General features: G+C 46.3%; 1 protein-coding gene across 1 annotated transcript in view; it reads right to left on the bottom strand.

The window, feature by feature from the left end:
• Actr3b (ARP3 actin-related protein 3 homolog B (yeast)) overlaps positions 1–13,517 on the bottom strand; it is a gene marked incomplete at its 5' end in the record, with an annotated part of 51,655 nt that extends 38,138 nt beyond the window's left edge. Inside the window, 3 exon segments of the mRNA XM_013504654.1 lie at positions 3,372–3,482; positions 4,400–4,524; positions 13,462–13,517. Of these exon segments, the coding sequence (XP_013360108.1) occupies positions 3,372–3,482; positions 4,400–4,524; positions 13,462–13,517 (292 nt within the window).
• Between the last annotated feature and the right edge of the window lie 1,934 nt (positions 13,518–15,451).

Raw genomic sequence — 15,451 nt, 5'->3', positions numbered from 1 at the left:
ACCTGAGAAAGCCCCTACCAAAAAAGACAACTACGGGCCAATTTCCCTAATGAATATAAATACAAAACTTCTCAATAAAATACCAGCAAACAGAACACAGCAAATCATCAAGAAGATTATACATCAGGACCAAGTGGGATTCAGCCCAGGAATGCAGGGATGGTTCAACATACACAAATCAATTAACGTAATACACCATATCAACAGAGCCAAAGACAAAAATCACATGATCATCTCAACAGATGCAGAAAAAGCTTTTGATAAAGTCCAACACTCATTCATGATTAAAAAAAAAAGCTACAGAAAATAAGGACAGATGGTCTCTACCTCAATCTGATAAAAGTCATGTATGACAAACCAAGTGTCAAAATCATACAAAATGGACAAAAACTGAAAGCTTTCACTTTAAAAACAGGAAAAAGACAAGGATGCCCAATGTCACCACTCCTATTCAATATAGTTCTGGAAACATTAGCCAAAGCAATTAGACAAGAAAGAGAAATAAAAGGAATAAGGATAGGAAAGGAAGGGAAATTATCCTTATTTGCACATGACATGATACTCTACATAGAAGATCCCAAAAACTCCACCAAAAAGCTTGTAGATTTAATAACCAAATTCAGCAGCATAGCTGGATACAATGTCAACACTCAAAATCAGTAGCATTCCTGTACACAAACAAAAAACACACTGAGAAATTAGTGAAACTCCACCTTTCATAATAGCATATAAAAAAATGAAATACTTAGGAATCAATAAATGATCTATACAGTGAAAATTACAGTACTCTGAAAAAAAGAGATTGAAGAGGATTTCAGAAAATGGAAAGATATTCCTTGCTCATGGATAGGAAGAACCAACACTGTGAAAATGGCCATACTCCCAAAATTGTTGTACATATTCAACGCAATCTCAATGAGATGAAAACATGCAGAAGGCAGAGGGCTCCTAGGCTGGCATGCATGCATGCACACACGTGGCAAGTCCAGGGCTAGCAGCTCTGAAGTGGCCCAGGCAGGTCTAGTCACGCTCAGGAGCACAGAGACTGTACAGGAAGTCAGGACATACCACAATGGTGATTCCCAGGTACGGTGTGCTAAGAAATGATTCCCAGCTTCTAAATGCACCAGATTCATGAAAAGCAGTTCTTTCACAGAGCTATTACCTGAACTTTACCTAGAGGTTTCAAGATAATGGTGGATTTATACATTCACCTCTAAAATTTCAAAGGTGGTACATTTTCCTGTGGTAAGCAATGTTTAATCAATAATCAACATGTAAAAGCTACTGGCGTCTACATGAAAACCTGCAGCTGAGTGTTCTTTGCAGGCTTCTTTACCAGTGCAGCAGTTTCCCTTAAACCTGAGCATTTAGGAAACTAAACTGTTTCAGCCTCCCTAGAGTGTATTTCTCAGGACAGAAACTGGAAGGAAATTACCATCCACATATCCACATCACTTCCTCAACCACATCACGCGAACAAACTCACAGAATTCAAAGCACAGTATACATGATACAGTATTTTCTTATATTTTAATAATAAATTTAGTTGTTTTGTGAAGTGGCCTATTTGCAGCAAATGGACTTTTCTATGTTCACACCAAACACCTCCAACTCCTGCCTGGCAAGTAATCACATTTTACTAGCTTATATACACCACCTAAATGAGAAATTTTGCCTTCTAGTAAAAGGTCCTGTGGCTGTGGCCTGATCGCCTGCATTTGCTCTACAGGCCTAAGATTAGAACAAGTAGAGGGAGAAGAACTCGTGGCACAGTAAGCTTCAGGCAGACAGGAAGAAGCTGGTGGGCGTGGTCTGCACCCAAAACCCTACCCAACAGTAGCTGGGGAGACGCTAGAGCAGGGAGAGGGCCAGACCTCACAGGTGGGAATCTGTGATTCGATTTGGCCATAATGACAAAGCTAACTATACACTACTGATCTGTAGATTTATTTTATCTAAACCTCCACACACATACAGGAGAGAAAGTACACGGAGTGGTCTGTGAAACACAGTAGCCATACAGGACAATCCCGGCTGTGGAGGCACAGCTGGGGATGGTGAGCGCCCCCTACCGTGAGTGAGGCTGTGCGCTCACACCCCAGCACCCAAGAGGGATCAAGGACTCACTGCAGTAATGTTAAGGGTACAGATTCCACTAACGATTAGCCTTACTGTTAACGTATTTTTAAACCAGGTAATTCTGAAGAACAGTATATATTCTAACATTAGAAAGAATTGTATCATTGGATGTGGGACCACTGAACAATGTACTTGCATAGAAAAAAATCCAAAGTTAAGTCATGGAGGTTAATATACAGCTTATGTCATATGAAACTGCTTCACAAAGTAAGCATTTACGGGGCTGGGGACTTAGCTCAGCGGCAAAAGCACCTGCCTGGCAAGTGCAAGGCCGTGAGTTCGGTTCCCGGTACCGGAGAAAAACCCAAAAAAACAAAACAAAACAAAGTAAGCATTTACATACACAATTTTTACTTAAAAAGAACATTTCATGGAAGGAAACATGTAATTCTGAATAGAACAATTAGAACAGATCTGAGAACCAAGATATTTCTTCTCATTCTCTATGTTTTCTGTAATGAATAAGACCAATTAAGTATCATAAGTAGAACTCATAACTCTGCTGAACTTCATTTTGCAATAATACATCAAACCCTAGGGAAAAAGAAGAGCACCTTAACTCAGTTTCTTCTGGTATGAAAAGTGGTAATAATCATAGCATCCATCTATTTCTCATGGATACGGAACTACAGAGTCGGTTTCCTATCCCAAACTCCGCCTCCTTCTCTGCTGCTTGCAGGTGGAGGCCTGCTCAGGTACTTACCCTCTGCCCAGGGTGCAAGTCATGTCACCCTGCTCCCCAGTCCAGGGAGAGACCCTGCTTAGCCCACATCAGTCAAAGCAAGCTGCTCCTCCCTCAAGGGCCTAGGGTAGGATGAGTGGATGGGGCAAAGCTGCTAGGAAGGCTTCTAGGGAAGAAGCTTATTACAAGCTGATACCCAAAGGAAACCTCTTCTACATCTGCGCAGAAGCAGTGACAGGAACTCAGGCAACCATTCTGGAGCCCAGGAGGAACCGATACAAGCCGTCAAAGTCAAGGGGGTCCCACCTCCCAGATGCTGACACCAGGAGCCCAGAATGCCTAACCTGGCCTTCCTGTTCTGTGCCCTAATCAATCTTATTGGCTCAAGACATTTCTGTTGAGGTTTCTGTTGTTTATAAAAAGCAGCTGATTCATGCAAACATGTTTGGAAGGAATTAGAAACTCCCTAGGAAAGAGTAGCTTGAGCCTACAACCTAAGCAATCTGCAATTTACAGAGCTATGTTTTCCTTAGGTCCAGTCACTCACCATTAAAAAATAATGGTCCTCAGGTTCAGCTCGAAGATATTTAAAAACCACTTGTTCCATGAACCTTTCCATAAGATCCCAGTCTTCAATGATTCCATGTCGTATCGGCCACTGAGGAGAAAAACACAAGCATGTCCAGCTTTGGTGTGCAACAGGACCGCAACAGCTTAACCACACAGGCACAGAGGGGACTGTGCTCCTCGGGGAAGCAGGCCCCCGTCGGACGTTACTGTGCGTTACTGCGAAAACACACCAGGCAGGGGCTTTAGAGACGGTGAAGCTGCACTCCAGAGTGCAGTCCAGTCCGCCACTCCAAGCCCGGGAAGCACCTTTCCACTGGGCACAGAGGCAGCTCAGGTACCACTGCAACGACCTGGCGAGGCTGCTGGTCTCTTCTGTTTAAGAAGAAACACCTGATTAACAGTGAAGGGGCTGCTTCTTAATCGAGTTGCAGTTTTCCATTTCTGACAGGTTCGTGAGTCGCCTTTCGGGTTCCCAGAGATCCTGCATCCACAGGTGACGTATTCCCTGATCCAACTCTGCACCCCAGGAATTTGTTAATCCACTTGGTTCTCCACTCACACATATACCCACCCATTCAGAAGCAATCCCCTGTTCAACCACGAAGATAAGACCACATTCCACAGCTCGTCATTTAGACAGAATTTCTAGACAACTGGCCACTTCTCTTTTGGTTTGGTTTGGTTTGGTTTGGTTTGGTTTGGTTTGGTTTGGTTTGGTTTGGTTTGGTTTGGTTTGGTTTTTGGTGCTGAGGACCAAACCCAGGGCTTCCAGCTTGCTAGGCAAACATTCTATCACTAAGCTAAATCTGCAACCCCTTTTTCGGTCTTTTTGAGAGAAGGTCTCACTATGTAGCCCAGGCTGGCCTCAAACTCCCAACAACCCTCCTGCCTCAGCCTCCTCAGCCTCCTGAGCCTCCTGGGATTACAGGCATGCACCACCATGCCCAGCCTGCTGCTCTGTTCTTGCCTCCGCATGTAAACAAGCACACTGCCGGCAGAGTTTACCTTTGTAGCATAGGTAGGTTTGTCGATGGCTTCATCTCCTATGAAAAAATCGAGGTCGTCAACTCCCCTCAACACTCTCCTCTGGGCTTGGTCCACTACTTTCGCGGACTCTCTGATGGCAATGCCTTAAAAATACAAAAGGAAACGATTTTTAAAAGCCACAAAGATTTCTGTCACTACCCACATGTATCTGAATGAGCAAGCAGGGTAATACAACCACTACAGATGCACAAGTAAGTTTTTAATGCAGAGCTTCGTCTGGGATTACAGGTGCTCACAGAAAAAGGCACTGTCGAGAAGTACATGAAACGACTCAGAAACAAGTTACCATTTCCAGTATTATGTTCACACGGTACAAAGAAACTGATCGGTTTTTTGGTTCTGTTCTTTGTTTTGTTTGTTTGCAGTGCTAGAGAATGAACCCAGAGACTTCGCACTGAGCCACATCCACCCTTTTATTGTCGTATTTTGTGGCAGTGTCTTGCTAAGTCACTAAACTGCCAAGGTTAGGTTTAAACTTGCAGTCCTCCTGTCTCAGCCTTCCAGTGTTTAGGGATTACAAGCACACACCACACCCAGCAACTGGTCTGCTATTAATGTTGATGGAACTATATTACTAAATTTCTCAGTTTCATCTGGAAAAATGTCTCAAGACAGTAAGTGAAACATGTCTGGATTATACTCCAGTAGGTTTTTTTGTTTTGTTTTGTTTTGTCTTTTTGAGACAGGGTCTCACTATGCAGTTCATGCTGGCCTTGAGCTCACACTGTAGCCCGGGCTGGTCTCGAACTCGCAACGATCCTCCTGCCTCAGCCTCCCAAGTGCTGGGATTACATGCGTGCACCACCATGCCCATCTACTCCAGTAGTTTAGAATGTTTAAACAGTGCAGAAGGGGACAAAATACAAGAAAGGACAGGAAACTCATAAATGTCTGTATGTTCTTAAGTCATTTTAATAAAATTTTACACCAAATAACTTTAAAATATATTTTTTTAACTTTGTTATGGGAGAAAATACCAAACAGCTGTGACTTCCCACTGAAAGGAAAACCTGAAACTCTGCTAACACCTGTTGCAAAAAGAAAACTCCAACAATCAAACAACTATAGCGGGGCATGGCGGTGACACCCACAACCCCAGCTCCCTGGAGGCTGAGCCTGCCAACGATGGTACAAGAAACACAATCAACTGAAAACTCTTCTGTTTGTGAAATCAAACTGTAAACACCACCTTAAACCTCGCAAATCCATCTGCCCTCTGCGAGCACCCTTTCCAAAGGAAAAGCTCTCGAGGTGAACCAGGCTATAGAATCTCCTTGAAGAGAAAACAACCAAGTCTACTGTGAATTTATTCCAAAATAACACACACAAGTATTTGTGAAACTAAGTTACCTGGAATCTCCAATTTTACAGATGAACAACAGTGAAGCTAACAGAACCGGCTTCTCCCTCAGAAAGGCATCTGAAGTACCGGGGTGAAAAGAAAAGGCTCCAGGGCAGAAATAGCTCTGTGCACTCCTCCCTCCCCCACACTCGGCCCTGCAAGTCCCCAAGGCCTCCGCTCTTGCTTCTGTGCTGCTCCTGTTTTTGTGTTCTGAGCAGTCTACTACACAGCAAGACCCTGCCTCAACACACAAAGACAAGAAGGGCCGGGGGACAGCGCAGTGGCACAAGCACCTGCACGGCAAGCACAACATCCTGAGTTGGATTCCAGGTTTAAAAAAAAGAAGGTACAAAAACAAGAAGAAAAAAAAGACTGCAACTTCCAGGACCCAGTCAAGTCCCCCGCCGTGACTCCGCATCCCTTGACTGATTTCGGCTCCCTCCTTCCAGGCCCATGACTCTCCGAATTCCTCGGGACACTGGAGCCCCTGCGAGACAACAGAGAGCAGGAGCCTGCTCTTAAGGTAAAGAACAGACTGACAGAATCTAAAGGACGTCTCAATCCCCATCTCATCCATCGCAGAGAAAAGGAGACAGACAGACAGGCTCTCAGCTGTGAGAAGGCCAGGACGCTTCTGGGAAGCAGGCCACCTTCTCCATCGCTCCGGGTCTCTCTCATCGGACTCAGTCTCTCCCTCTCCCCTGCCCACATCCCATGCCCCTGCTGACTGTCTGGAAACTGCTTTCACGAGGATGGGCTTAGAGAGCTTGCAACTCACTCTGCAGGCGGGGTGGCTTAGGCTCCTTATCTCCATCTTGGGAGCCTCCTGGGACCCCGTCTATCACAGACTCTGACGCGTGAGTTAAGTACCCAGAGGACCACTAAGAAGACTGCCTACAGTAGACCCCAGATACAGTCTGCCAGCTCCAGCAACACACCCCATCCTCCAGCAAATCAGATTTAACTATATGTGAGTTCAGAATTAAACTGACAACCCAAAAAACACTGCCAGCAGCCAGGCGTGATTGCACGTGCCTGTAATCCCAGCACTTGAGAGGCTGAGGCAGGAGGATTGCCATTAGTTGAGGTCAGCCTGGCACACAGTGAGTTCAAGGCCAGCCTGCACTACACTGTGAGACCCTGTCTCAAAAACAAAACAAAACGATTTCCAAGAGACAAAAGAAAGAAGATTCTACTACATGACGTCATTCAACTATGCCAAGAACTTGAGGGTAATGTCCCTTGTCAAAATAAAATCACCACCTTAAATAAATAATAATAAACTCAGCAAGAAAACTATTCCACTAAAAATTTAAATGAACAGTGGTCCTGAGTTCAACTCCCAGTACCAAAAAAAGAAAAAATAATAAATATGCTAAATAAATAAATAAATAAAAATTTAAATGATAACAAAATAAATCTTATCCCTCTCCAAAAAAGTTAAAAATGGGGCTGGGGATTTAGCTCAGCGGCAAAGTGCCTGCCTGGCAAGCGCAAAGTCGTGAGTTCAGTTCCCGGTACCGGAGAAAAACCAAAAAAAAAAAAAAACAAAAAAGTTAAAAATACCATGATCTCAAATCCTAATAGATCTATGTATGGATGCCCTCAGAAATAAAAAAAAAAGAATACTAATTTTAACTAATACATACTATATAAAACATACAATATACAATATATAAATATGTCAACTGAACCCAAGCAAGACAGTAAAGATACACAGCGTGGCCCGGGGAGGCAGCTCAGTGGCACAGGGTCTGCAGAAGGCTCTGGGTTTCATCCACAGTTAGAGGAGAAGAAGGAAAAACGTAAGTAAGAAGATGCATGCAGAAGCTTTTCTATATAGCTACACAAACCAAGATGCAGCCCACACAGCCCACAGGAACACAACGGGGAAAACGTGTCCAGGAGACAGGCACCAATATTCCCCGTAAAGGAGTAACTGCGTCACTCTACTGCTAGCATGCTACGGAACCCTGACCTCTACCTCACCCCGCATGAGCACCGAGCCTGTCCCAGCCCCGCGCCCAGACCCCAGGGGAGAACCAAGACTGGCAGGAAGGAGACTGAGGAGGGCGACCAGGGCGTGGCGGACGGGCTGGGACTGGGCGTGATTAGAAAGTCCCAGGACACACGCACAGAACAGTTCCCAAAGGCCCGCACACGGCACCCATCACGGTGCTGTCTTCAAAATTCTTCTCGGGAGAGGATCACTGTGAGTTTGAAGACAGCCTGGGCTACACAGTGAGTCAAGGCCGGCCTGAGCTACACAGCAAGACCCGTCACAAAACAAACGAACAAAAACATTCTTTCGAGAACTTGAGCAAGTTTTTGACAGCCGGCCTAGACTTGCCGTGAGCCGGAGGAGGGGGAGACTCGGAAGCACAGGCCCCGCCGAGCCCCCGGCGCTGTGCTCTCTCGCAGCGGCCCACCCCCTCGCTGCACAGTGCACTTCCTTTCCTGCTTTTACTCGGCCCAAACCCTCTCATCACAGCATATTTTTTCCTCACTACTTTGCGCACTTGTCTTGACCAACTCATCACTCAGGACAGAAAGAACTTAGAAACCACCTCCAGAAGGAGACTCCAGGGCCCCAAAACCTGACAACAAAAGGTCATCCCCCTTAAAATAAGATCCAGCACTCAAAACATTCTACCTAAATGTCCAGGCTTCAGCTCAAAAAAAAAAAATCTCAAACATCAGGAATACCTTAACGGAAATAAGGCAATCAATTTATAACTCAGACCTTAACAAACAAAAAAAAGTCATAGGTCACTAGAGGTACCGCTTGGTAGATAAACCACTTGGCTACAAAGCATAAGGCCCTGGGTTCGAACTCCAGCCGAACTCGGTCATCGCGGTACTGCGGAACCCGCTCATCGCTGGTCCCTGCTGTGGGGACCTCCTCCGGCCCCGTGAAGACCTGCCCGTCATGAGTGTACCAATAATAAAGCGCTACGTGGTTTTTCCCTGTTAAAAAAAAAACAACTCCAGTAGAGACAGAGACAGAGTAGATCTAGAATATCCCCACAAGCCTCCTACACTCAGAAAAGACAAGACCCCTGTGTGCACGGACTCACAGAGGAGTGCACAGCTGAGTGTGCCGCTGGGCGTAGGGGCCTGGGTGGAGGAAGGGGGCCGGGTCACTCTTTAAGGCGATGTGTACTTCTTGCTCTGGCGCCCTGCTTCCTGGCCGCTGCAGGCTGAGCAGCTCCCTCCCTCAAGCCCTTCTATCGCGTCATTTCTGTCTTGGAGCCAAGTGACCGCAGACTGAACTCCCTGAACCATGAGCCAAAACAAACCTCTCCTCAAACTGTATCAGGTACTGTGTCCCAGTGATGGAAAGTGAGTATTAAACAGCCGCAGAGAAGGAGAAGGTACCTGCCACAACTTCGTATTCACCACTTACAGAGTCCATAAAGCACCACAAAAAAGATCTTAAAATGTCACAGAAAAATGAGCAAAGAAGCCAGGCACAGTGGCACACACCTGAAATCCCAGCACTCAGGAGGCTGAGGTAGGTGGATCACCGTGATTTCAAGGCCAGCCTGGGCTATATAATGATCTCAAGGCCAGCCTGGGCTACATAGAAAGACCCTCTCTCAAAAACCAAAAAAAAAAAGCCAGGCATGGTGGCACATGCCTACAATCCCAGCACTCAGGAGGCTGAGGCAGGAGGATCACTGCGAGTTTGAGACCAGCCTGGGCTAAAAAGTGAACTCAAGGCCAGCCTGAACTGCATAGCGAATCCTGTCTAAAAAAAAAAAAAAAAAAAAAAAAAAAAGCAAAGATATGAACAGGCCAAAAATGGCACTCAACCTTACCACTAATCAGAGAAATAAAAATTTTAAAAATGATCTTTCATTAGACTGGAAAAAAATGAAGTCTAATAATACCTGCTGCTGAAAGGGTTAGGTGGAAGCAGAACTCTCACACACGGCTGATGGGCGTCAATCAGTACACGCATTCAGAAACAACTTGAGAGTACCTACTAAGGGTGAAGGGCTGCATGTCTTAGGATGAAACATTTTCATTCCTGATTACTCCCTCTTAAGAGAAATGATACATGTTCCCAAGGGGGACTCTATTACCAACGTTTTGTACAACAGAAAAACTGGAGAATGCCCTTCATATTCATCTTTGAATTTTGATCTAGATCTGTAGACATCAGCACTGATCAATCTTAAACACAATGTCGAAGTTTTGTAAAAAGATAATGCAGATAGTACAGTCACTTTAGAAACGTAAAATAAAATTTTAAGTGCATAAAACAATGTACTATATCTTGGTATATATAATTTAAAGATTAAAAAATGGAACAGAAACCTAGCAGAAAATATCTCCCAGAGGAGAAGTGAGTTGAGGGGGTAAAGAAGGAAATGCTGGGACCTGACCTGCACGGCACGGTGCAGTCATGCCACCCAATGACAAGGGTCACTTCCGAGAAGCTGCACCGTTAGCTGTCACAGTTGTGCTGACACCAAACGGTGCGCACACAGACGAAAGTCGCTGCACCATCCCTAGGTGATGCAACTACACAGGACCAGCGACACAAGCCATCGCTGACCAAAACTCTGCAGCACAGCACAGGACCATGTTTATATACTGAGTACAAAACACTGCTAACGTGTTCAGTCCAGGAGTGGGTCCATGCAACCGTAGGATATCTTGGGGTTTGGTTTTTTTTTTTTTTGTATCAGGAATCGAACTCAGGATCTTGCACTTGCCAGGCAGGCACCTGTGCCACTGAGCTATACCCCTGACCCAGAACCTTATGGTATTTTCTTTTGCTTTTCTTTGCCAAAATTGGAATTTTAAGATTCTATTTAATAAAAACCAAGAATATGTCAGGGCTCAAGCTCCTTCTGCAGTCCAGCCCTCTTCCCTGGGCAGCAGGCCTTCCACGCCACTGCCCCCCGGGCCCTCCAACCTGACCTCCGCAACGCCCAACACCCACGTGCTTCTGCTCCTGACCCCTTCCTGCTCCTTCTCTGTCCTCTTCCTCCTCTGCCTTAAATAGATTCCCAATAATCTCCAACAACGTTAACAAGAAAAAAAAGTAGGAAAAATCTTTCTTCAAACAATGGAGCAAATTCTGCACAGCTCAAACCAACCAGACAGAGCAGAGCCAGGGTGGACTGAGGGCCGGTCTGGCCTAGAGCTCAGGCCCCAGAAGCAGGCCCTCAGAAACAGCCTGGACATCCCACCGTGAGCAAGGCAAGGAAAACTCAGGAGACGCTCTGGATCCATCACACAGCCCTTCTCCACCCTGCCAACCACACCTGCCCTCCGCCGGCAGCTGTGACCTGCGGGATCTATCACGGGGCTCCTGCTTTACCCTCGCTGTCCCACCCTGGCATCCACAGTCAGCCTAGCTCCAGGCCCAGCACACACACACACGCATGCGCAAAGGCTTTTCTCTCCCTGTACCCCCAAGCCCCTGCTGGGACCAAAGCCAGGCCTCACATATGCCAGGCAAAAATGCTCCGCCCCTGAGCTACACCTCCAACCCAGCTTTCCTTTTTTGATACCACATGAATACTAAGTTCCAGAATTCATCTTGTGACAAGTCTGTAAAGAGAAAAATGGTTCCACTCCCAGGAACCAAGTCCAGCAGCAGGCCCAACTTCCAAGGTAACCAAGGCCCTCTGTTCTGCCAAAACATCTACCCTTCCCCTCCTGGCATCCCTCGAGCTCCCGTAACCACCGCAGCAACGCTGTGACTATTCTTGCACTCCCACCTCTCTGACATTTTTATTGTCTTCTTGCTTCTGCCACCACGAAGGTTCTGACAGCCCCGTCTACGAGCTCAGCTGCCTCTGACAGGGAATGAAACCCTGTTAATAACTGTCTTCACTTCTCTGTTCATGGTGACAGGTTCAACGGTGCTGCCAACTGGATGCTGCTGACAGTTTAAACGGCAGCACATTAAAGAGAATGGCACAAGGTCAGTCTTTCTTGGTTGATGCACTTAACAAGATTAAAATCTCATCTTCTGCTCTGAACGTTAGGAAGTCCAATTTGTCAACTCAGCATGGAGTGATCAAGTTCTGGATATTCACGTTAATAAAATTCACAAAAACCAATTCGTCCTGCAGAATGTCAACTGCTGTAGATGGGGCCCAGTTCCCCGGAAGAGGCACGTGCTGACTCCCTAAGCCCCACGTGACTGCATTTGGAGAAGGACTTCTCGGCAGGTGGTCGAGGCCAATGGGGTCCAAGGGCACAGCGTCGGAACCCCGCAGAAGAGGCGGCCTCAGAAGGTGCGCCACAGAGCTCCCACCCGCCCCACACTCTCGCTCAAGAGGAGGCAGACAGGGACCCACCGGGCAAGCCCAGGAAGAGACCGCACCAGAAACCGCTCGCGACCGACCCTGGACTGGACTCTTGAGTTTCCAGAAACCTTCTGGATAAAATGAACCCTTGCTGGTGCAGTTACCCACACTGGCATTTTGTTATGGCAGCACAAGCAGACACATACTCCAAATGTATGAATTTAAAACAAGGGCACAACGCCAGGCGTGGTGATGCACACCTGTAATCCCAGCACTCGGGAGGCTGAAGCAGGAGGATGGTTGCGAGTCTGAGACCTGCCTGGGCTACAAAGTGAGCTCAAGGCCAGCCTGAACTGCATAGCGAGACCCTGTCTCAAAAAGATAAAAAATAACATAACATAACATAAAGTAAGGGCACAGCACACTGACAAAGCCTATCATCCAGAAAACCCATTTGTGGCATCCAAGTGTTTAACAGGAAAATCAAAATCACGGTCGGTTATCCAGCAGGCAAGGAGCTGGAACCAGGCGACATAAATGTTCTCGAGAAACCGGGATGCCCCTGCTAGTGACTACAGCACTCACGTTCTCCTGAGTGAGTGCTGATCGGCACTTCTGTCCTGGCCACAGGAGCCTGCTGTCACAGTGCCACCGACCCCCTCGCCACGGACAGCTTACAAGACCCCAGCTTCACTCTTGGAGATCGCACTCCTCTCAGGCACACTACCCCCAAATGATCACCCGGGATCAGATGGCTGCGGAAGATTCCACACACGAACCCCTTCCCTGACCCTGGCAGACTCCTGTGGAAAATATCGTGTGGCCGGGATGAACCTGTGCCAATACGTGAGGTCCTTCTTTGAGCTTATCACTTTCTAAAGACTAAAAATTAAACCCGAACAGAACACTCTTCAACACAACAAAAGCAGTCAACACATCTCTCATTTCCCATTTTTTAAAAAAAAATCTTTCAATATCGCAAACAGAGCAGCACAGGAGATACTCAGTCCACGAAGGTGCCGAGCCATCAGAACTACACTTACTTAAAATTGTACATGGGGCCTTAAAGAGCCAAATATACCTCTTCTAGGCAGTTCAGGCACTTATGATTGAATGGAAAAAACCCTGCCAGCCACCCCCAAGATGAAACTCCAGGAAGTGACACAGAACTGCATCGGAAGGGGATCAAAGGACTAGAACACTGGGGGTTTTCGGGGTACAACTACTAAACCACCGCCTGATACATCCAGGAACTGGCCATCGAACAAATAACCCCTCCCAGCTATGTGGACAATCTTCTGAAAGAAGACAGTGGGTCAATTAACACACCTTGAGAAACAGAACTAGATAGGAACGAGAAAGCTGAAACACAAGCCTTTAAAACTGGAGAGGAGAGCTTTACTTACATGAAGGGATAATGAACTGCGGCTCAGCGTTGCCTGCGTAGCCAAGCTTGGTATACCTAAAAGCACAAAGCCATCAACACATGTTTAGATCACAGTGCTCAGCGAGGTCCCGTGCATGTCTTTACTAGTAATCTCAAGTCCTAACACACACTCCCTTGAAATTCAAAAAAGTGTGGTCATTGAAAACCAAACACTAACCTCAAAGAAAGTAGTGTATAAAATTTAAAACGTTTGTTTCTACTAGAATAGAAATACACACACACTAACACAGAAGTTACACTTGTGTACCCTTAATGATTTTCAAAGTGGTTCTGGGGGTCACCCTCTTGGGATCCCCTTCGGTCCCTATTAGTAGAAGCTTTCTTTCTCTCAACAAACATCAGGCCTGACCTGAGAGACTCCACGCCTCCCCTTTCAAACAATGAGAAGCAGCAGACTGCTTGCCCCTGCTAAAGCAAGAAGCATAATTTAAAATTTGTTTAGAATCTTCTATGTTCTTTTAATCTTTACAAAAATCCTCAGAAAGTAGATGCTATTCCTGTTCTGCAGATGAGAAAACGAAGTCACTGGCAAGTTCTCCAAGCCGCCCAAGGCAAACCGCGAGTGAAGGGCAGAGGAAGAGCGCACCTAAGCACCCAGGCTGGCTCCAGCGCCGGCTCTGCAGGAAGGACACCCATTTCCCACACATCCTGAACTCTGGGGGTGGAGGGGGTGATTACATAATCTTCTTTAAATGTCATGGCATATGTCTTGAAACAGCTCCTGCCATCTCCTGAGACTCATCTGACAGAAGCATCTCTTTATCATCTCATTTCAGAAGAAGCCCATTTTCTGTCAAGATATTCCGTATGATAGATTCCAAAAGTCTTTACTAAAATAAATGCCAAAATACTACTATCTGTTCCAGAAGCATTTGCTAATCTCTTAAACAGGGGGGGGGGGCACCCTCCAACCATCTGCTGAAGGGGACGCTGAGAGGCAGTGAGCAAGCTGAGAAACCCAGGCGCTCCTCCCTCCGCATCATGGCTGCTCTGTTCACAGTGAAGCGTGCACTGCCTCAGCGTTACACCGCAATAATGCTTACAAGGAACAAAGCATTCTCCATCAGCCTTAAAGTAACTCTAACAACTGATTCTCTGTTACAGTCTTTCAAGATGCTGGATACTAATTTTTTTAAGTTTTTGAGACAAGGTCTTGCTATGTAGTTCAGGCTGGCCTTGAACTCACTATATAGCCCAGGCTGATCCTGAACTCAGGGCAATCCTCCTGCCTCAGCCTCCCAAGTGCTAGGATTATAGGCATGCCCGCCGAGAGCATTAAATTTTCTGACGTAGTGGTATTTCTAATTCTAATTATGATCTGTGAGTGTATTTTGCCATCTCCCAGTGTATTTTCAAACATATAGTGAACAGACAGGGACGAGGGACAAAAGTTAGCTGCCCTGAACCACACCTTGCAGCTCACCCTCCCTGTGCTCCAGCTCCTCCCACTCAGGGTCAAAGGGCAGGCTCAGGCTCTGTGACTCCAGGACCCATTGGGCCAGCCCTGCCAGAAGTTCGTCCAGCCCAGAAAGGAAGCACAGATCAAATACACCCACAAGTCTCCCGCTCAACGGTTCCACGCCCACAGGGAAGAAGTTTCTAAGCTAAGAGCTGCGGGAACACGGGAACACCACCGCGGATCTTCACAACACTGGCAGCTCAGACTGAATTTCAAAACAGACTGAACTTCAAAAATGACAGATCCCTTAATGGACTAACATTCTGGAAGTATGCTCTAGACAATAAATATAACTAAGCTGAATTACTGACTCAGGACTAAAGCAGCTCACAGAATTCTAACAAGCAGGCCAGAAGTCACTAAAATCCTCAAATCCATTCCCCAGCGGTGTAATGGTGCCTGAACCCAGGGCCTTCACAATTTGTTTTGTTTGTGGTTTTTGTTTACGTTTTTTCACTAGTGCGCATCTGTCATGCACACAGGTCATATT

The sequence above is a fragment of the Chinchilla lanigera genome, unplaced genomic scaffold (assembly GCF_000276665.1).
Source record: "Chinchilla lanigera isolate Chin_1 unplaced genomic scaffold, ChiLan1.0 scaffold00090, whole genome shotgun sequence".
Classification (NCBI taxonomy): Eukaryota; Metazoa; Chordata; class Mammalia; order Rodentia; family Chinchillidae; genus Chinchilla; species Chinchilla lanigera.
This window is presented reverse-complemented; position numbering and strand designations above follow the sequence as displayed.